The 24,245-nt window shown below is 38.4% G+C and overlaps 1 protein-coding gene across 1 annotated transcript in view; it reads right to left on the reverse strand.

The window, feature by feature from the left end:
- Positions 1-24,245, reverse strand: part of LOC131046151 (uncharacterized) — a 63,788-nt gene that overhangs the window by 15,449 nt on the left and 24,094 nt on the right. The window contains exon 3 of the mRNA XM_057979823.2: positions 5,522-6,619. Coding sequence (XP_057835806.2) covers positions 5,522-6,619 — 1,098 coding nt within the window. The remainder of the gene's footprint in view (positions 1-5,521; positions 6,620-24,245) is intronic.

The following is a 24,245-nucleotide window of genomic DNA, read 5'->3' on the forward strand; positions in this document are numbered from 1 at the left end:
CTTTGTTGGTGAAAGATCCAATGTGGAAGATTTATTGGTGATTTCATTTAGGAATCACAATTGGGCTTTATTGTTAAAGGTTTCAGTTTGCAATCTCCATTTACAGAGCATAGAAGATCAGAAATTTACAGCGGAGGCAAAGTTGGAGGCATTGAACATTTAGTTTGCAGATTACATCTCTTATTTTGTTGGTAGTACACTCTCATTGTTAGTCGTACCTTCCTTGTGGTTGGCAACTTGATTTCCTACAGGTGGCATTTGATTCTCAGGCAGATTTCTTGAAGCATTTTCAATGCCTAGGGTTTGAAAATTTTGTGGTATTTAGTTTGCATCATTTTGAGTCCTTCAAATTGGCATCTAGGGTTTATGAGGCCAGTTTGCTGGATTTTTGTTGTTTGTCATTGTTGTTTGTAACCAGCAAATGGGATTTGTATGATTTTACATTGTAAAATTATTTCACCATCTGGGTATCTTTAGTTTTGATGATAAATTGTACTTTCAGTTTAATGCTGATTTGGGGAACTTAGTGTTGAAAATATTGCATTTTGAAGAGTTATTTCAGTTCTTTATTTATCACAAATATATCTATTGTGAAACACAACTTTTGCATCTCCATCTCCATCTACTTCTATAAACTCTTCAAACACAAAACAAAACAAACAAGAGAGTATGTTACAGTGGTATCAATGCAGTGTATCCTGCCATACAACAATAACATGTCAGGATTTGAGCAACCACCTTTCACACATCACTACAATACTTGCAGAAACCGGTCAAATCCTAACTTGGTGGTAGAAGAACAAAGATCAGTCGGACAGAGAACAAGAAATATAGGTGACAAAGATCCAGATGGAGAACATTTCCTGAACATGTTAGAAACTCTTCTTAGAGGGCAACAGGCTGCAAATCAGAGAGCACGGGAGACAAATCAGCATCTTGGACAGTTGTTTGAACTTTGAACTGATGGCTTGTCAAATGGGGGTTAACAATTAAAATAACAATAACAACAACAATAATGCAGGTGCAAACAATGGAGGTAACAATGGACAAGGTGATAATTTTGTCAACAACAACAATGCAAATCAGCGAGCAAGAATAGTAAATTCCATACACCTTATGCTAGTTTTCCTACCCACAGTTCGACCACAGGCTGAAAATGAACCCCAAGTTAAAAATTTGTAGAATCAATTTATGCTGGATTGGACGGATGGAGGTCCATATTTTCAGGCTGCTATATCACCTAGAGTTTATATTGACCTTAGAATGAAGCATTGACCCTATACTAGTGGAAGGAAACATAAATATGACTTGCAGAAAAAGATTGGGAAACTAACCCTTCTTTATTATCATAGAACAGGGAAGACTTCAACTAGAGCCTAGGTACAAAAGGTGGACACTTATTTTAGCTAAATCCCATGCCTGAGGACGAAGCAATCAGATATGCAACTATTCACTTAGATAGAATTGCTCACGAGTTGTCGCATCATGGGATGATCACTATGGGCCATGATCAGATCACTTCGTACACCAAGTTCATAGAAAGGCTCATTGATTGATTTGATAAGGACCCAAAGTAGCACTTCAAGGAGTTGGCTCAATTGAAACAATGAGGTAATAGAGGCATATTTTGCTAATTTTCAAAGGCTATAAGTGTTGGTCACAGATATTTCTGAGAGGAGGCTTATTGTTCTTTTCATAGATGACCTTACAAATCCCTTACGAGGTTGGATTAAGGCACTCAATACACCTACATTGTAGGAAGCCATCAAGAAGCTAAAAACATGGAGACTTCTACTTCTAGCAGTAAATTACAATCCATGGGATTCCCACATAAGAAGGATAAAAGATAAGAAACATTTTCATAGGGAATCAAATCAATTAAGAAATGAACCTAACATGTTGATAAGTGAGCAGTTGAATGATATCCGAAGGAAGAAATTGTGCTTTCATTGCAAGGAGCCTTGGAACCCATCTCGGAAATGCAATGTTAAGGCCAAGGCAAAGCAAAAAGAGTACTTTTCAGCAAAGGAATCGGCATTAGAAAAATCAGAACAGTAATCTGATTCAGAGAATAGTGAAGAGGAAAGCTCATTAGAACAAGAGCAAGGAAGTGGTGGTACCATTTCCCAATTCTTCTAGCTTTCAAAAAACAGTCACATTCAAGGTTAGAGGTGTGCTACAGGGCAGCGAATAATAACTCTTATTGATACAGATGCCACTCACAATTTTATTGATGAGGACTTTGTAGCTAGGAGAGGACTCCAGACTGAAGAACATGAGAGCTTCAGGGGGGTGGTGGCTGATGGGTACAAACTCAATTGTACTCGTAAGATTCCAATCTGAGCTTAGAGTTATGGGATTATGAGTTGAAGGGTGAATTTTATGTGGTGAATACAGCAAATACTAATGTAGTCCTAGGGATGCACTGGATGCAATCACTTGTGGAGTTCACCTTCAATTTACAAAAGATGCAAATGAAGTTTGAATTGAATGGAAGAAAGATAGTGCTATGAGAATTATCAAACGAAGGTCCCAGAGTTGTATCCTTCAAGAGGATGGAACGTTTGATTAGACAAGATCAGGTGGAGTGGGCAGCAAAGTGTCTCATAATGCCTACATTTACTAAACAGCAAAAGAACACTTATCATCCAAATATTCAAAGATTGATATCAAAGCATAGCAAGGTGATTAGGAGTGCCACCTAAGAGGAGGATAGAGCATGTAATAGAGCTGAAGGACGGTGCCAAACCAATGATAACTACTCTTTATAGGTATTTGAAGAGGTATAAGTGTTCTAACATCTTCACACAGCGCCCCATTGCAAATGGAGACCTGTTGGTGTAGGTTTTATCATTCACCGAACATTAGAATAAAATGTCAAGGACAGTCTACCCTCTCTTGAACAAAATCACTACGTGTGCCAAGATTGCAAAGAAAGACCACACAGCATCTCAAAGGTTTATATGTGCGAACGGACGACTTTATGTTGGATAGCTTCCTTGGTATATGTATGCTGAAATACAAAGGGGACTTACACATGGCTCGTTCAATTCACAATGAAGGTCTAGACAATGAAGCTCTATCATTTGGGTCTTGGATCATGGACTTCAAGAAAACTGAAAAGGAGATAAGGGTTTAGAAGTTCTAATCTATTCCTAAGAATCCAAGAGACGATATTGACTAGGTGAACCTAATAACCACGCTTTGCTTCACCACACTAGGACAACTACACAAAGTGGGTGCAATCTTCAAGGGGTGTGCTCAAGATTTTCATACTTGAATAATACCATCAATCGAACAATATTTACTCGAAGCAGAAGTTAAGCATCCACATTATAAGCTCAGGCTAACTTTACACATTGAACGAAAATCATCCATCCAAAGAAAGTATGAGCAAGATTTCACCAATCTATACAATCAAATCCTTCACTCATCTAACAAACTTTGAAAGCAAATTTATTCTAAGCAAACTACTCTATTGTCGAAGAAAGATACGCAACCATGCAACCACTTAATAACAATAAGATTTCAAAGTAACACTTGCAAATGAACTTTTATTACTCAAGTAGCTCTACGCAACAATTTCACAAATCTCTCCACAACACAATGAAATGAGAGAATAAGAATTTATAGAGTTTCTGTAATCAAATTAAAGGTCGAGATCGATTCAAGATCAACGGCTGACATCGAGACAACACAACCCTAGATAGAGTTTCTAAAAATAAAACTAGAGACAAATACAAGCTAGACAAGTGGCATAATTAGCCATCTCCTAAGAAGGTGCATCCTTATCCTCATGAGCAACATTGCATTCAATGAATCTGGACACAATTGAATCGACCTCTTCCATAGTGACAAGTGGCAACATGTTGATCCTGTATTCCCATCCGTCTAAGTCATCTGCACAAGCGGCAAAAGCAATCTCCCATTCCAGCTCCTACTTCTGGAAGGCATCTCGGATGGACAAGAATTATGATGCCTTAGTCAAATTCTGCTTCAAGACTAGTCCTGTGATGAGGAAGAAAATCTCCTGAATTCTGAGCTTCAGGCTTTCTAGCTGCATATCATTTTCTCTGATTGTTTCCTTCTCAAGCACATCTGCAGCTACAAGGAAGATCTTATCCCGAATCTCTTTTATCTGCTCCTCGGCCTTAGCACTATCTACCTTTACTTTTTCCAAGACTTCACTGCAGGCAACTAATGTCCAATGCCATGCATTAAAATCATAGGCAGCCCCTGCTACAATTATCTCCTTATTATTGAGTTCTTGTTTATGCATGCCTTTCAATATTCTAAGGCACGGGATAATCATGTCCTGAATATCGTGGAGGTCAGCCCATGCATCCGCCATGGGCTGACCTCCTTAACACTCCAACCTCTGCAATGTTGTATCTCCCTTCCCGGAATCTACCAAAATTTTGATACTAGGGACCTCAGCAAGAACGCAACCCAAAAATCAAAAAGGAGGTCCCTATCAGCGACAGGGAGTGTGTGCAAGGCACAACACAATCTCAATTGCTTATTATTTAAATCAGATCTGATTTTCTGATTATATATCAAATGTTTCTTTCCATTCCATGATCCACCATGGATACCTTTTCTAAATTCAAACTCAGATCTCAGAATTTCTTATCTAATCCTCTTTGATGCCTTCCTCCAAGTGAGGATTTGCCTTAAATAGCCCTCAAGAGAGAATAGAGAGTCACATCTCTTACCAAGATCACCAAATGAGGTGTCTCTCCCAAAGTAACCAAGACTCCTTGTGGCTCCTTGAATTGCTACTGCCACAGGCTCCTTAGTCGACTCCCTTGTGAAACATTTCCTTCCTCTATTGATTAATTTCCTTATGTCTCGGTCGGCCTTAAAAGGGTAATTGCTGCTTATTGTCTATGTTTATGAGTTGGCCCTATCACTTTAGAAGCCCAGCATTATTACTTATAATCTATGATTTGTTTGAGTTCAGGCAATTCTAATGTCTTATGGCAGGAGCATGACACATCTAGGCATTTAAGAATCCTTACAATGATTTTTCCATAACCTAACAGTCATCAAATGTACTTGCTATCTAACAAACAAGAGACAAATTCGACACTAAAAAAAACAGTTTATAAAATCATGCCAGTTTTTATGATGTTCATGCCTCTGAAGCAGATTAGAGTCTTGTACTCCATCAGTCCTCTTCTCTTGGCTCTCTTGGCTCTATTGGCAGTTCTTTTTTTAGAATGTAACCGTTTTTTACAGGATATTTTTGCATTACAAAGCTTTACACATGGTAGTTTTTTTAGGTTTACCCTCTATTATTATGTTGTTTTGGTTCTTACATTTAAATCTAGATTTAGTTTTGGCTATTTTTGCACCTCTCACTACTTATTTTGGCTTTTTGTAGACATACCATATTGTCATTCTTCTTCGAGTGCTATTGTTCAGGTACTTACATATTGTTACATATCTGTTTCCAATAAAAGAACATGAGAGATGTTAAAAAGAGAATTTGTAAGACGACCATACACACATTGCTCACCTGAACACATCATGGAATCCCCCAACTGCTTCATTTGTTGATATATGGCACTTGAACAATTGAATGATTTCATTAGCTGAAACAGGTTTGCCTTTAAGATCAGGATGAGAACCAATCAGGGACTTGCATGAAGAGCAATGAACAGAAAACCATTCTACTGTATTGGAAACACCATAAGGTCCCATCATGAATCCATTTCCATGATAAAAGCTAAATGTGTTCGTCCTCTCATACTGAGATCCTGAAGTAATTTTGTTTTGTTCTGATAATGCATTCTCTGAATCATTACCACCACAACCGTTAAGAAAGATCTTGCCTTCAGGTGCACCAGAAATATTTTGAGAAGTTGGCATCGATCTAGAATTGGCCGCACAACTATTGTCCTTGCAATTTAATACAGGATCCACAAATGTTGGAAATCTAGGGTAATGTGCATTGATGGATTGCAAGGAAGGATCAACAATGCTTATTGATTCATTTGTATCCTTACAAGAGAGACTAGACATATCAGATGCTAGAATGCCCACTTCATTTTTCGTGTCATGCACCATAATTTCTGATTCCTGATTATAACTGAAATTGGTGTTTTCTGTCTTTGCTTGCTCATGCAGCAAGTCTAAAACACTAATGTAGTCATTCCTGTTCTTTTCTTTCTTTTCTGGTATACTTACTGCATTTCCTCCAGTATCAAGCAAAGTACCAACTTTTTCCACAATGTTGTGACATGAAATACTTTTCCAGTCACAAATATGTTTTTGGTTTTTGGCCAGATTTTCAGATGTCAAATTGCAGTTCAATGGGACGTCATGAAATGAACTATTCATCTCACTTTCAAATTTTTTACCAGATTGTTTCTGCGGCCCATCATTATTGGGTGCAATTCTCATGCCACGTTCAATAATAGCATCTCTTATAATCTCGTCCATTCTGACTGTAATGGAAGTGTTCCCTACAAAGCATGTTCCTTTTGAAATACATGAGAACTTCTCAAAATTAGAAACTAACATCTGACTCACTCCCCCAAAGGAGCAGCAACATGTTCCAAACCAGTTATCTGCAACATCACGCCAATCAACAGATGGCAGTTCCTTGAAGAATCTGCAAAATAATAAAACCTTATAATGTCAATTAATTATTAATCACATCCAAAAAAGTGCACGCATAACAATAAAAAAGAAATACATCTTATCATCTCTGTATTTAGCTTTCTTTGTTGGATGCCACCAAACAGGTTGATCAAAACTTTCAATTTTAAGCATTTAAGTGATCTAATCATATCATAGGAAGATAGGATGGAAGTAAAGTTCCACCACAAGCCAAACATAACCCAACTGCACTAGATTGAGAGAGTTTAGCACCAGCCATTAAGAGCCTTACAAATTTTCTCACAATTGAATATAAAGGAAGAAGAAAACTAAGAGTTGCAATAATATGAAAAGAAGCATATTTTGGAAGCATCTTCCATTCAAATGGAGGGTATGGGGTCTAATGCAAGAAAAGATATTTTGACTTCTGCTAGTGCATGTTAAGGTTTAAAGTCATTGATGTCAAAGTTTTTTTTATTTAAGCTGCTTGTGTGTCTACTTGTTCCTGTCAGCAGCATAGTCAGAATTTTTTACCACATCAGTTTTTCTTGTAGGACCCTTTTTTAAATCTTTGTTTCATATTGGATATTTTTCTTTTCGAATGTATGGAGAGCTTTATTGATTCGAACCTAAATTATTTCATTCGATGGAAGACATGTTATTATTTTGAATTTTTGAGTTTATTAATTTCAGCAGATGTTTTTCTTCTTTGATGCGTTAAAATTTGAAGATGTTTTTGGCGATTTATTTATTACCGAGTCAGGTGAATATGGAGTCGGAAATCTTTATTGCCTTCAACTGTGTTCGGATGTGGAATATAAATCATGAGATGAGTTGGAGTTTAAATTTTTCGTGGGTGCTTCATTCATTGAAGCCGTTAACTTTCTCTCGGGAGTGGATGCTTTCTTGAAGCCGTTAACTTTCTCTCGGGAGTGGATGCTTTCTTTTTGGCTCGTAGAGAATATGGATCAGTTGTCAGGTGTGATAGAGGTATGATGAGCCTTTTTGATGTTGGGCAGAAATTCTCTGCAAGATAGCGGAAGCAAGAAAGGGTGTGGTTTTCTAATTTCTGAGTTAATCTGAGAAGTTCGACTGTATTTTCAGTGACCTTTGAAAGAGAAATCGTGCTGTGGGCTGATATTGATATACACAGAAGTGCATCGGGATTAACACTCTCAAACATTTCAAATACTTATCTGTGCAGCTGTGATTGATATACTAAGTTGAATGTGGTGTTCAGAAATCTGTATGCAGAGGGCTGGACTTAAGATGTTTTGTTCTTCAAGATAATGATACTTTTGCTATTCGTTTGGAAATTATGTTCAGAATCATTAATCAAAGTCTAGATATTGTATTCAAAAGGCTAGCCCAGTAAGAAGTGCTGAAGCAAGTTCTATTTTCTTAAATATCTGCTTGTAAGAGAGTTGGTGCTCTCAAAAGTGTTTGTTTGGTAGTCATTCTTAGTTGGTGCTGAGTAGAGGGTTGGTGCCCTACTGATGTTTTTGTAATCTGGGTTGGTGCCATGGTTTTCACTCAAAAGGATTTTCCACAAGAAAAAATTATGTGTCCGTCTATGAGTTTAGCTTGCTTTCATACATTTATTTTCAAGTGCGTTCAAGTTGTTTAGAAGTTTCTAAATTCTACAACACTGATTCACCCCCCCCCCTCTCCATATTGGCTATGTGTTTTTCAATTGGTATCAGAGCCAATACCTTCTTCAAAAGCTTAAAAGCTTGAAGGTTGTTTCTGTTTGAGTGCAAAATGAATGCTCTAGAAGGACTAGCAACGAATAGAGCTTCTCTATTCGATGGATCAAACTATGCCTTTTGGTGTGTCAAGATGCGAACCTACTTGATGTCACTGGGTTTTGATGTCCAGAATTTTGTTTCAACTGGCTATACTCCTCAAAATCCTCCGTCTACCGCTGATGAAAAGAGAGCCTTTGAAAGCAATGCAAAGGCCATGAATGCTATTTGTGTTGGCTGTCAGAATCTGAGTTTGTGAAAGTCATGCACTGTGACAGTGCTCAAGCTATGTAGGACATGTTGTGACGTTTTCACACATCGCCCCATTGCAAATGGGGACCCCCTTCTTTTTAGGCCCTCCTGGTCTTTTGGCTTGAGTTCTTGTGGTCTTTTCGCAGCAGTTTCGTCAATCTCTCTGTTTTGCAAGTGTTTGGGGGTCATATTGATTAAATCTGCTTTTTGTTTGAGCGAATTCGACTAAGTCTAGGACTCGTTTTGTGAATTTTGGGGTTTTTGCCTTCTGTCCTAGATTTTAGGGGGTTTCTGTTAGGGTTTTGGAAAAATTGAACATACAACTGGAATTAGGACCCTTCAAGGAACCTCCCAATAAAATTTGAGCCAAAACGGAGCAACTTTCTATTTTTAGAAAAGTTCCTATTTTTTAGGGATTTTACTGAGTCCCAGATTGGTCTAATTTTGCCAAAAAGTAAACTTACTATTTTTAGTAAGTTCTATTTTTAGTAAGTTTCTATTTTAGTAAGTGCTTTTCTGACCTATTTTGCCCAAACCTTGACATTTTGAAACACTTACTATTTGGAAAAATCTATTTTTGGCAGGTTCTTCACAGGAAAACACTGAAAGCTGAATATCTCTGAAGACTGAACGTTCCTGAAGACCATTTCTAAATCCGGAAGAGTCAGAAGGCAGACAATTTGGGTCAAAAAATGGTTAAGTTTGGAACTCCTATTCCAGAAGAGGAAAGCATGCAAAATCATCCAAGTCCAGAAATTCACATCAATCCACCAATGTCATCCTGATCCGAAAATGGCTCTTCCAAAATCCAGAATTTGCATTATGATTCCTATAGACCTGAAACCCCTCTCAAACATCCTGACAATATATATGAAATATAACTTAAAGTATAAGAAAGGAAAAAGATATTTCTTATACTTAAATGTTATATTTCACATCTATATCCTGACGAAGAGCCTGGAACTTGTGAAAAAATTACACCTCTCCATGGACACCTCCAAAATGCACCCAAGTCTGGGCTGGGGCGCCAAAACCAGAAATGCATTCACAAGTGGAAAATTCCACCTCTCCATGGACATGGCCAAAATGCGCCCAAGTCAGGGCTGGGGCGCTGTTGTGACGTTTTCACACATCGCCCCATTGCAAATGGGGACCCATGTTTTTTGCTTTTTAGGGTTTGTTTTTTGGTCTTTTAGGGTTTTGTAAGCTAGCCTTTGCATTTTGAGTGTCGCCCAGGTGATCACATGGATAAGCAAGTCCGGCTTGAGTGATGTCTTGATTCTGAAAATTTGGCTAAGTCTGTCCTGATCCTGAAAATTTGGCTAAGTCTGAAAGTCCTGATCCTGAAATTTGACTAAGTCTGGAAACTGAAAAAACCTCCAAAAACTAGATTTTGCAATATAACTCCTGGAGGTCTGAAACCACTCTCAAACATCCTGAAAGTATATATGGAATATAACTTAAAGTATAAATTTCTTATACTTAAATGTTATATTCCATAAAATTTATCCTGATAGAGAGTTCGAAAAGTCAAATTTCGCTCCTGTCCTTCACTGAGGATCCAGAGCGAACTTCGCTCCTGTCCCTCCCAGGAGGACCAAGGCGAAGCGCTCCTGTCCCTCGCCAAGGGTCCAGAGCGAAAATGCTTAGTTGAGCCATTCCTGACCTTGTTTGGACGAATTGAGACATCAAAGGCATGGTGAAGGGCAAAATGAGCATGATAGAGCATCCAGACTTGATCAAAAGCAATGAAATGATGAAGTTTTTGCCTAGAAGGTCAAATTCGCTCCTGTCCCTCACTGAAGGACCAGAGCGATTTTCTTTATATGCACAATTTTAGACCTTTTTTTGGACATTAACTTTTATTCATAGCATGAAGCAGGATGATATCTTCCCTAGCAAAGACATTTCATGGTGAAAAGTGAAGCATTTGGGCCTGGAGGACAAAATTCGCTCCTGTCCCTCACTGAAGGACCGGAGCTTGAATTCCAATTTCGCATTATCCTTGCAAGATTTAAGTGGTTTCGCGATTTGAGGGGGTCAAAGGGGATACATTTCATCAGTTGAATATAACTTGAAGTGCCTTCATGAAAGAAAAATGGACCAAAATGAAAAATCGCTCCTGTCCCTCAGTCAGGGACCAGGGCGAAGTTCAGTGATAGCTCCCGTCCCTCTCCCAGGGACCAGAGCGAAATTCTTCATGAGGCATGTTTTGGGCAAAAAGCAAGCAAGTTTAAAGTTTGAGGCAAGCAAGGACGATGTAACGGATTCGTTGAAGACAAAATTGAAGATTGAAGGACACCAAATGAGACCTATATTGGCCTGGGCGCTCCTGTCCCTCACTGAAGGACCAGAGCGATTTTTGTCTTAGATGAATTTCTTGCCAAGTTTGAATGATTTCCAAGCCAAAGATGAATAAGATGGGGCGCAACAAGACCATTGAAGATAATTTTTGAAGATGGCAAAGTGTAGTTGAGCTTGAAAGTACAAATTCGCTCCTGTCCCTCATCAAGGGACCAGGGCGATATCTTAGTTATGTGCCTTTCCTCCAAGTTTAAAACCACTCCAAGTCAAGGTGAAAGGTGGCAAGGACGTTTTGAAGCGTCTTAATGAAGAACGAAGTATCAAAGGTCGCCAATATTGAAAGAATTACATCAAGTGTCCAAGTTCGCTCCTGTCCCTCAGGCAGGGACCAGAGCGAAATTTTCATAAGGGCCTAGATTTTGAAGGTTTAACAAGCATCAAGTGTCCAAGGGGATCAAAGGGACCTCATTCTACATTATGAAAGTAATTACAAGTTGATGGAAGCAAGCATGAGCCCAGGACATTGAAGTTCGCTCCTGTCCCTCGGGCAGGGACCAGGGCGATATCCACCATATTTGCCAATTCATTCAAAATTCATGCCAAGTCAAGATTGTACATGGTTGCACAGGGTCTAAGGCGTCTTAAGATGATGATATGCAAAGGTTTCAAACGTCAAAAGACTATCAATTTGAACAAGGAAGCTATATCGCTCCTGTCCCTCATCAAGGGACCAGGGCGATTTTCATTAAATCATTCGTTTTCCTTCAAGATCACGTCAAAGTCAAGGTTCGCAAGATCAAGGATATCATTTGCAAGGTGATGAACAAGGAGTAAAGCTTGAGAGATAGCAAGTGTTGGCCAGAGCATGAAATTCGCTCCTGTCCCTCAGTCAGGGACCAGAGCGATAGGTTTGTGTCCTTACCTCTTCCAAATTTGGCGCTAAAACATTCTTTAGATTTTATTAAATGCTAGGAAAAAATCGATAAATTTGAAATCCAATTAAAGTTAGCATTTAAAATTAGCACATGGGCCTTTATTAATTAATTTTTGCCTTTTAAAAATCGAGTTTATTTAAAATTATAGGCATTAAATTAATTAATTATAAATAAAAATGGGGCGCTTGATTTAAAATTTGTTTCATTTTACAAGGGTCGGCCTTTAAGTTTATTTTAAATTTGCCTTATTCATCAAAGTCGACCTAGGGTCAATATGAAGGTGAGCGCCTATAAAGGAGGAGTAGTTTATTTCATTTTCACATCATCATTTATCATCTTTTCATATGCGATTTGGAGTATACAAAGGAAGTGCGAAATTATCATTCAAGAGGAGGTGCGAATTGTGTTCAAGGTGCGAGTCTTATCAATAGGAAGGCACAAGCATTATCAAAGGAGTTCGAGTTTCAAGTTAGGCAAACTTGCCAAGGACATTGAAGAACACATCAAAGACTCCAAGGGTGGCGAATTGATAAAGAGGACGTTCCTTATCCTTGAAGATCACGTTGAAGGCTTCTAACGTTAATTTTGCCTAGGCAAATTCCTCATTTTGCATTCTAGTGTTAGCTCTCAAGAGAGGTATGGCGATATGGATTTATTGTTTTGATTTTGAACGTTGATCGTCATAGCTTAAATTTTGAATTTTGAAATTTTGAATTCCAGTAGCCCAATCGTTTTTTAGGAAATAATAACTCAAGGATTTATTATGAAGTTTCCTAAAAATTAATCTAATCTATGTTATATATTGCAAAATCATGTTTCTAATTTTGAAATGTTGTGTAGGCATCAAATGGAGATCTCATCAAGGAAAATCAAGCCGAATCAAGGACGATCTTCGTCGGGACGATCAAGCCAGGACAGGGGCGACCTCTTTCAATCCAACGTTCCAAGGTGAGGTACATCATCATCCTGCACATCAAGGACACAAGGAGTTAGAACAAGGGCTCGTTGAAGAAGTAAATAGTTCCAGATGAATTAATTAAAGCAAGCTTCTCAACAACATCAAGTTGAATATCTACCAAGTTACAAGTGTCAAATGAGGTGGCGTCCTAGTCATCATTTCTCCAATCAGTGAGGTCCACCTCAGCATGTCCAGATTCAATGTACTTAACTCATGGAAGGTGGCACAAACTCCGATGTACCTACCCCGGCTATCCATTGGTCGATTTTTCTAAAGGGGACATGTGTCCAAGCAATACAATTTTATCATTGGTCAAGCATTAAATGTTATGTAATGGTTGTAACAAACCCTAATTAGGGTGTTCATTGTTGAATCTTGGCCATTGATCTTGAATTGATCTAAGCCATCAAATTGTATTGTGGGCACTATATAAGCCCTAACATTTCATTTTGTAAAAAAAGGAGAGAGAGTTGTAAATAATAGAAAGCAGTTAGTAGATAGAGAGTAGTTAGAAATTGATAGAATAGTAATTAGAGTAGAATAGGAGGACAAGGCAAGAAATTGTTGCCATTGATTGTAAACAAACTCCATTTTCATTGAAGTAATGGTGAAGTGTGTCGTTTCTTGCAATTTGCATGGTTTCTTGTTGAGTCTTCAATCCTAGATGGTAGATGATTAGATGAATGGAGGAAATGCGATTGATTAATGGTGGAATTCGTATATCCATACTACTAGCAGTTTGTTGATTGCAGACTTGCCTTGTGTAGTCAACTGGAATCATTCAGCTTAAGCTCAATTTCAATTTGTCGCTTCTTCATTGATATGCATCAACTTGATGGTGTCTATGCCTGCGGTGATGATTTGAACATCATAAAGCTTCCCTTAGAAGATCGCACTAGCCTTGTGGAGATGGTCCATTGATGTCAAAACAAGACCTAGTTAGAGTTTCATCAAAAATCAAATCATTGCTCCTACATTCTTAGTATTAGGATTAGATCTTCTCTTCGCCCTCATCCTTTTTCCATTTTTTCAAATCTAAGCCAGTAAGAGCCTGTGTTCCAGCAAAGCAGATCGGAAGTTCAATCATCAGATGTAAGTCCCCTTGTGATTCCAGCAAATCACATCATACCACTGGAGTTTATCCACACGTAGAGACCCTACTAACCAGAACATTGGAGTCATCCTAACTGATCCTTTATGCGAATCTTCAGCAGTTAGAGACTTTATTCAAGAGAGGATAAGATGCCTTTAGGTATTTTATTCTGTGTTTGATAGTGTACAAAATACACGTTAACAGGCGCTAAAACCAAGAATGAATTCACAAGTGGAAAAATCCACCTCTCCATGGACATGGCCAAAATGCGCCCAAGTCAGGGCTGGGGCACTAAAACCAAGAATGAATTCGCAAGTGGAAAAATCCACCTCTCCAAGGACATGGCCAAAATGCGCCCAAGTCAGGGCTGGGGAGCTAAAACCAAGAATGAATTCACAAGTGGAAAAATCCACCTCTCCATGGACATGTTGAAAATGCGCCCAGGTCTGGGCTAGGGCGCTGAATTGAGAAAGCCATTCACAGAAGGAAAATTCATGAATCCTTGGCATGGTAAAAAATTTCACTCAAGCAAAAAAATTGAAATTTTGCCTAAGGCACGGAATCCAAGGAGTCAAGGAGGAATTAAAAAAAAAAAAAATTCCCTCGGGCAAATTTTTGAATTTGCTATTTTTAGACACCGAATCTCGACAGAGTGGAGAAAATTTCATAGATTCGGAATCATGGCAGAATTCTCCATCCAATGAACTGACTCCTAAATTTTAGGAGGATCCCTAAAAATAGGGATGTTGAAAAGAAGACATGGACAATTCACAAAGTAATGGAAATTCCTTCCTTCGGGACATAATTCCAAGAAAGATGAAAAATTGACTAAGTGTTGGAAATTCCTTCCTTCGGGACATAATTCCAAGAAAGATGAAAAATTGACTAAGTGTTGGAAATTCCTTCCTTCATGACAGAGTTCCTGAAAAAGGTGAAAATTTGGCTAAGTGTTGGAAATTCCTTCCTTCACAACGGAATTCTTGGAAATGTGAAAATTTGGCTAAGTGTTGGAACTTCCTTCAGGACAGAATTCCAGGAAAGATGAAAATTTGGGCAAGTATTGGAAATTCCTTCCTTCGGGACAAAATTCCAAGCAAGGAAGAAATACACCCAAGGATGAATTGAACATAAAATTTCTAAGGCAAGGAAGGAATCAAGGATGAACTGAACAAGAAATTTCCCCTCCAGGGAAAAATTTGAAAAATCCATTCTCGGGCATCAAATCACATCCAAATTTCAAAAGTTTTGCAAATTTGGATTCGTAGGAGAATTTTCTCTCTCCTGGACCATGGAACCCTAATTTGGAAATTTTCCTAGAAAAATAGGAAATGTGCAGAATTGATGAAAAACCTTCTTCAAGCAAGGAAAGTTGAGGAGACTTCAAGAAAATTCTTCCTGAATCGAATTTTACCTCTCCAACAATTCCAGATGTGCAGGAGCGGATATACGACAACAGAGTCCATTTGCATGGCAAGGATCTATTGAACACGTGGCAGTAGAGTGGTGCATTCATTACCGGAATATTTGACCAAATGGCGACCCGGTCATTGCATGTTGAATTTATGGCAGATTCCTTTTGCATGCAGCCACCGCATGTGGAATTGATGGATCATTTATGACATAATGGGGTGATTTTTGCATGGATGAATATTCAACGCATGTTGGGCGAATTTGAAGGAGGTGGTGCATTTAATGCGCAATGGATGCTATTTTGGTCACTTTTGAATTAATTGTATATGAGCATGATAGGTTATTAATTGGAGATTCCCACCTTGTTGCATCTTGAGTGGAGAATCTTTTAGGGAAAACCCTAATTAGGGTTTGCATGTAGCCAGGGCTTGAAGCCTATATAAAGGGGTGACCCCCCTCATTTGCAGGGGGAGGGAGCTTTGTATGAAATTGTTGCGATAAGCTTTGAGATAATAACAGTGAAACATTGTTCTTTGATGGTGTCCACTTAAGTTATTTTTTTAAAGCTTGCATGGTTTCACCCTCCTCACTTAGATTAGAATTAGTTTAGTGTTTTGATTCCAATGGAGACTGTAATGGTGTTTGATGAATTTCCATGGTTCATACTTTTTGCATCTCGCTGATTGTAAGTTGCAGTGTAAAGTTAGCCTGAACCCCCAAATTTGTGCTAAGTTCAATTGTGAATAGTCGTTTGGATTGCGTCGTGTTGGGTATTCAGATGCACTTTTCTCAATATGAAAATCCTCCAACATCCTCAGAAGATTGCACCGGTTCCTGCGGAGTTGTAGTTTATCTTGGCGAAGCAGAGCTTGGTTTATTTGGAATCTATCCACCAAAGCACTATCCATTGTTATCACTGCCCTTAGGAGTAGATTTAGATCCTTCTAACCCTTTCCCCTTTACTTTCAATTCATTTTAGTCCGTTCGAAACAATAGCATCGCAAAATTGTCATATCCAATGATGGAGTTCCAGCCACAACAAAGAAGTGAAAGAATGATGCAAATGTAAGGCCCCTTGGATTACCAGCAAACTCATCAGCCAATTGAGTCACGTCCACGCATTGAAGGAACCTTGGAGTTGATTGTTTGAACTTCTTGCAATCTTAGCATGCAATCGTACTTTGATCAAGAGAGAGTGAAGTGACCGTTAGGCAACTTTATTCTGTGCTCGACGTAGTCATAAAAAACATGTCAACGAGACAAACCGAAAAAATGCTTACGAAGGAGATGAAAAAGTGAAGAAGGTCAAGCTTCAAACTCATAGAATGCAGTTCGAAAGTCTGAAAGATGAGAATGTTGCAGCATATTTTTTAAGGGTTGATGAAGTGGTCAACTCTCTCAAAGACTTAGGAGAATCAATTGATGATAAAGTTGTAATACAAAAAATCTTAAGGTCTCTACCATTAAGATTTGATGCAAAAATTTCTGCAATTGAGAAGATGGCTGACCTTGATCAAATGACCATAGACAAGCTTCACGGTATACTGACTGCATATGAGATGAGGACAAATCTTGAACCTTCAAAAAGGGAGATTGCCTTTAAAGCTTCAAAGAAAGGCAAACAAGTGGAGCAAGCCTCAAGTGATAGTTCGGAGGATGATGCTGATTCAGAAGATGCAATGTTCACTAGAAAATCTAAGGAGGACTTTAGCAAAAACAAGAAGAAGACCATACGAAGACAATGATGACAGTAGTAATGAAAGGAAGTCAAAGTTCAATAAGAAGAAGTATAGAGGAAAAGACAAGAAGACTTGGAAATCTAAGAAGAGCTTATATTCAAAGAAGGAAAGTGAGTCGTCTGATGAATTTGATAAAGAATCTCTTAGTGACGAGATCTTGTTCATGGCCATGGAAGAGAATCATAGAGAAAAGTGGGATGATGAAAGTGATATTGGAGAAGAAGATGGAGAAGATTTAGAGCAAGAATTGATAAGTGCTCTTCATGAGATCAAAATTTTGAAGAAGAAAAATCTGGCTTAAAAGTGCAGCTCAAAGAAGAAAGTGAAGAAAAAACTGCTAAATCACAAGCTCTTGAAGATGCAGAAAAACAAATTAAAAATCTGAAATTTCAGATTGAAGAGGCTGAGAATGTTGAAAAAAAACTGAAAAATCAAATTAAGGTTAAGGCTGAAAGTTGTGAAAAACTTGAAGTTGATAAAGCTTCTCTAAGGAAGATGGAAAAATCAACCACACTGCAAAATCATGAAGAGATAAATCAGAAAGGTTCGCTTTCATTGGACAACCTGTTAGCTGCTCAAATACAGTCCTCAGACAAGAGTGGTGTTGGTCTCAATAAAGGAGAAAGTTTGAAGGTAGGACAGCAGGCTACAAATGGAGAAAACTCAAGGTTTCTATCAATAAAAACCAGAAATAATGCTCTCAGATAGCCCTTCAGTGCTAGGCAAGCACACTTAACCAGGTTTAATCATTCATTCTTTCATGGTTATTGTTTTGCATGTAACTATTATGGACACAAGGCAGCAAGTTGTAGGATATCGTTTAGAAATAATTTCAGTTTGCAACCAAGAATTCGTTTGCTCCTCTGAGAGATTATACTTATGTTTGCTATAAATGTAATAACCTTGGGAATAGTGCAAAGTTTTGTAAGAATGACAGGGCAGATTTTCAAAATAAGGATGATAAGAACAATGTGAAAGGAACCAAAGTTTGGAGGAAGAAGGAAGAGGAGGCAGAAACTAAGTCTCTGATTGTGCAAACAACTCTTCTTGCACATAATGAGAAGGATATATGGTATGTGGATAGTGGCTACTCCAGGCACATGATCGGAGATGAGAGTAAGTTTTTGACTCTCAAGAAATATACTAGTGGTAAGGTTAGATTTGGTGGAAACTCTTCTGCCAGAGTGGCTGGAAAAGGTACACTCATGTTGAGTGATGGTAAGACTAAGGCTGAGAATGTGCTATTTGTTGAAGGTTTGAAACATTATCTACCTAGTGTCAGTCAGTTGTGTAATCAAGGTCATGTGGTGACCTTTTCACACATCGCCCCATTGCAAACGGGGTCCCCCTCTTTCCTGCTTTCTGTGTTGGTTAGTTTAGGGTTTTGGCCGCATAGTGGGCAGTTTTGAGTTCCCGTGTCCAAGGCACAAATTTTTGATCATGCCTTTTTGTCGTTTAGGGTCTTTGAAGTTATAGGATCAAGCGCATAGAAGTTGAGATTTTAAATGATCCTAATTTTGTCTAAGTGTAGACCTTTTGAGCGTTAACGTGTTTTTGAATGTTCTCGTCGGTGATTTTTTTAAGTGCTAAGGTGTTTTAGGACCTTAAGGAGTTGTTTTTTCACTCCTATAAAGTTATTCAAGTTGATTTTGCACTTTATCCCGATAGGTTTCCTTTTGTTTCGCTCATATTTTGGTGAATTTGCCTAAGTCCTAACGCGTTTTATTGAAAATTCTAAGTGTCCAGATGATTGAGTGGTTAAATTGTTAAATCCTTGATGAAAATCCATACTCTAAGGGTCAAAATGTCAAAATTCTTGATGGGAGGTGCTTTTCTCCACACATTTCAAATGACCCATGATTTTCCCCAACTCAAAATCCTGACTGGTGGAGAATTTCCACTGGATTCCTGTTGGTAAACAGATTTGTCTCTCACAATTTATTTAATTTGGATACTCTTAAGACCAAAAAATGAAAGACAAATTTCACCAAACACTTGGAAAATCATTATATTGATTAACCTCTGAATTAAGGTACAGCTCCCTCTAGTAAATATTCAATCAACTCCAAATTACACACAACCAATATTATACTTTTCACCAGAAAGCATAGAAAAGGTTATTGCATTCACAAGTCAACACCAAATGAACACAAGCATTGATTCATATATAACTCTTTGTATAAAGCCGACAGACTTCACATGTACACTAGAACAAAATAAAAAGCTTATAAGATGAATCCCGCTGATAATTTTCTGCGCACATAGAAAGCTATAACAGATCTTTACTTGAAACAAATTCTCACAGAAATCAAATTTCAGACATCAAACACACAAATTCGAAGTCAAACATAACTGTCATTCGATTTTCATTCATAGATGATCATCAACCTTCCATATACACAAAGCCTTTCAGCAAAATTAAAGAGATCATTTTTCAAAAACTTAGTGAACCCTTATAAAGTCATTACAAAACATATAAATAGGTCGCCAGACCAATAGTTCGAACCAAAGATTAAATTAACTCAAAAGAGTTAATGAGAAACTACCCTAACTGCATAACTGAAATTAAAAAAACGACTAGACTCGCTAGCAGACAACTGCCAGCAATGCTAGTCATGCTATCGATTCCGTCTCAGTCGGATTGCCTGGGTTATTAGTTTGGACAAACACCATAACCGCCTTTGCCGCATTCCAATCTCGATGCACCTTCGAGAACTCCTGAATTACTGTTACATGCGGCAGGCTAATGTGTATTACCCTTTGCTTCCAAAGTTCTTTCTTCCTCTTCACCATCTGTACTTTGTCCCTGTGTGAATCCAAGTGATCCAGACAAACCGTGAGCATTGATTCCACTTTGGAAATCCTCGTAAAATCTTCCACAGCCAAGGATTTCTCCACTTTAATTTGTTTAATGTGGCTACTGAATTGATTGATCATCTCTGCAGTATCTTCCAAAGTCTGACTATCCTCCTTAAGCAACTGGACATCTACGCAGCGCAAATCCTTTTGCATGGTCGTTCTTAAGGTTGTTAATTCGCCTCGTAGACTGGCTGATTCACTATGACCTTGTTCGATGATTTAGTTGCGCCACTCTATGCTTTCTTTGCATATAAACATTATATCTTCATTTAACCCTGGCACTTGTCTTTCGGCAAGAAAATTCATCAAGCCATAACGCTGAATGTCGCGCATTTGCTTTGAGATCACTACCCATTTAGTCATTTCTTATTGCCAAGAAATTAAGTCGGCATCCAACTCCTTGGTAACTTCATTAGCATCTTTGAAAATCTGGACTAAATCTGATATGTAATTGGTTCCTTGATGCATGATTGAGGTGAGCCATTCATAGAAAATCTCTGCAATCATCTTGTTTCGTTGAACCTCATCAAAGAACTTCTGATTCCCTGGGGATTTTGACTAAAGGGCACCGAGCTTTGAGACAATGGCAATGGACTATTCTGCAGAGCATGAATATATTGGGCCATTTGCATTAAATTCTGCTTCAACTCAGCCTTGTCCTTCTCGTCCTTCCAAGTGCGGGAGATAATCTGTTTGGTCGAAGTCTCCAAATGTTTCACATCAACTGCTCTGGTTCCGACCCCCAAATCAACTCGCTCAATGGTATAATCCGCCTCTAAAGCAGTGGCAGCATCCTTATTGGATGTAGGTTTGGCAATGTCTGCAGTCCAATGCTTTGTGTCTTCATCAAAACCAATCATAGTCTCCATTTTTAACCGCTTAGGCTTCGTGGATCTTCCCAAGCATTTACTTATAGCATCTTCCATCAACACGGAAATAGAAACCACATTTCTTTTCCTGGTAATTGAGTCATTTAGCCATTTAGGAGCCAAAGTCAGTTCCTTAGATTGCATAGGGGAAGGCCCTCCTGAAGGCGGTTGTGTAGCATTGTCTACATTAGACTGGATATCAAGCACCTGTGAATCTTGGGCAGTAGTATTTGAGTCAGTTAAGACCTTGTCAGCATCAGAAACAGGGGTTGCCATATCGCACTGTACTTCCTCGGCGTCCAAATCAAGAATGAGATGAGCGGCAAGTAGCTGAAAGTTCTTCTTGTACCTTGACCTGGTAACCTGACCACCAATAGAAAGTGCAGCTTCGGTGTCAAGTTTTTCTCCTTTAATCTTTGCCTGCCTTTTTCCTGCAACAGAAACAGGGATGTTAGTTAAAACAGTAGTTTTGCTTGCGATCTTCCTCTTTCCATTTTTGTTTCTTGAACTGATTGCCCTCGCCGGATGGAATCGGCAACTTCTAAGCCAATTTTTTGTTCTGCCAATTATGCTGAAAGTGCGTCCCTGTATGCTATCTTCCATCTTTTTACTCCAGTCAACTTCTAGGAGAGGTTGATTATGTACCCGTTTCATAAACTCTGGATCCAGTACATCTTCATTATCAGTAGTGACACCTGAGGTATCCATTAGCAATTTCATGTCATGAATCTGTTTCAGAGTTAACCTGGACCAACTTCTCTTTCTCACTTCAAACTCATTTGGGCAATCTTCCCAATAATCCTCCAACTGGGGCACATGCTGATTAGGCACTATCTTTTTCACACATTGGGCGATAAAACCTTTACTATCAAAGTTATCCCTTTTCACAAAGGTTTTCAAATGAAATCTCTTAAACTCTAACTCAAGATTTAGTGCATCAGAAACAGACCTACAACTGTAATGGCCTAAATCGATAAGAAAAATTCCACTTGTGCCAGAATCTTCACCATAATCTTTTACAACATACAGGAGTCTGAAACATATCCAGGTAGCCTAAAGGGTTCACCTTTAAAACCTCCAACCCTTATGTCTTCCCAATAGAAGGAGTGTGAATTTCCATTGACTCTGCTCAACAATATTACCAAATCTCTGATTCCAGGAATCAAATGCTCTCGGGTTAAGGGTCTTGGCAACCTTGAGCCCCCTTTTTGAAACCTCAAAAGCCAATTTTGTGCAATAACAGTTCTATAATACTGCTTTTTCTCAGAATAAATTCCATAAGATTTTCCAATAGTCCAATCTTCATAGGGTTCCCGATGTGGGATACCCATGGCAGCCATTACCGTCTGTCTATCAATGGACAACAAAACCTCACCATTATTTTTCCTTATGCATCTACTAGCTTTATCATAGTGGTTCATACATTCTAAAACCAATTCAGGACAAGGGGCAGCTGTGGGAAATGCGACTGCTTCTAATAAACCGCTTTGTGCAATATCTCTCATCATAGAATCTGCAGCTGGGTTCCGTATTCTTTCTAGGAAATCATCTTAATCTAATTGAACTAAAGTTGTATCACCCAACTCTAGTAAGGAACTTACAAGGGAAGAAGAGTTCATTAATTTAGGCAGAGTGGGCCTCATGCTTAACTCGTGATTTTCTCCAATCAACCCAAACAAAGAAGAAAAGGTAAAATGGAAACAAACAGCTAAACAAAATACTCAAATCTTTTCTAAAAATTGCAGCAATTAGGAAGTTGTTGAACATACCTTCCTCTGTCATTTGCAAAACCCCTGTCGCAGTCTATTTCTTCCCGCGCCAAAACTCTTCTTAAATCTTATCCACAAATGACAATCTCGACAAGACAACTGCTCAATTTAAAAAGCCAAGAAAATCTTACCCATGATTACCACGAATTGTCCTCATTACTCTTCACTCGTGCGACCTCACTTTGAAATGATCGCGTTCGAGCATGCATTTAATGCCAAGTCACTTCATATCTGACAATGCGGATCTCCACGCCACACTTGCCATAAATGACAAATTTCAAATCATTAAAGAAAGAATATTCCTCTTCTCTGCCGCCGTTAATCATATCTTAAAATCCACGCCGCCACCTCATGAAAAGTCACATGATCTCCAAGAAATCTAAACATCGAACTCTGAATCTTGAGGAACAATCGCAACACAAAAACATAAACATGACAAATCTTGAACTTTGAACCTTGAACCAAAAAGGTTCAAGTTCAAGGTTCAAACAATGCTAAACGTCGACAAAAACTAAAGAAGACTTAAAGCCGCGCGGGAGGAAAAATTTTTAATACGACACTCGTTGAACTTTGAACCTTGAACCAAGAAGGTTCAAGTTCAAGGTTCAAGTTCAACACAGTGAAACTTAAAGAAAACAGCAAAGACTGGATTACATGGGAAATTCAAAGCACATGACTCCATCAAAGGACATGACTCAATAAGGCGACATATAGAATGGAAATTTTTATATGTACCGCCAACAATTCCTTATGTACCTCTTTTTTCCCCCACTCACCATCGAGACATGGGGCGATTTTCCACCAAGATGCTCAAAATTTGACTAAGTGTGAGAATTCTTCCTGACAATCGACGATTTTCCACCAAGACTACGAATGACTTTAATAAGGACTAAAATGATGATTCCTGATGCCTATCAATTTTCCACCGAGACTTTTATGATGAGATTTTAAGGATTTTTGTGTGGATTGTGATTCCAGACCTTAGGCAAATTTCCACAAGTGATGATTTTAATGTTTTTGGGTCCGGATAACTGTCTAGACAGGGGTCGATTTTCCCCCAAGGTGGTTTTTTGTGCTAAGTGGCAAGTTTGAATTGGAATTTTTACTCCAGACATAAACCGATTTTCCCCTAGAGACCTTTTTGTGCAAAGTTGATGAAATTTTGTTAGGATTTTTATCTTAATAGGGGTCGAATTTCCCCAAAGTGGCATTTTTAATGATTTTTAATAATTTTTCATTGGGGTTTTTATTCCAACATGGGGGGATTTTTCCCTAGAGGTCATTTTTTATCCAAATTTTGAAATCTTTTTGATGAAGTGACCCAATTTAATTGTCTTTTTAATACGTCAAAGATTATTTTAAAAATAAAAAACAATTAATAAAAGATTTACAATGAGCATTTAATGATTTTTACCTTCTAGGAGCACATCGATTTTCCCCAGGCAAGTATTAGTACAAATGTTTTATCCCACATTGCTTGTGTGGTGAGAGCTCAAGGTGAAAGCAAGTTTAAAAGGAAGAGGCCAGCAATATAAAATTATTATATTTGCCAAGTGTGTTGCTGATTTGGGCAATTTTTCTCCAGCTGGCGAATTTGGTGAAGTGTCAAGTTGACACATTTGAGGCTGAAAATTGTTTCCATTGTTCATTTTTCTTCATTCCCAACCTTAGGCGATTTTTCTTGGCAACCATTGGAGAGTATTTGG

This window comes from Cryptomeria japonica, chromosome 4 (assembly GCF_030272615.1).
Source record: "Cryptomeria japonica chromosome 4, Sugi_1.0, whole genome shotgun sequence".
NCBI classification, from domain to species: domain Eukaryota; kingdom Viridiplantae; phylum Streptophyta; class Pinopsida; order Cupressales; family Cupressaceae; genus Cryptomeria; species Cryptomeria japonica.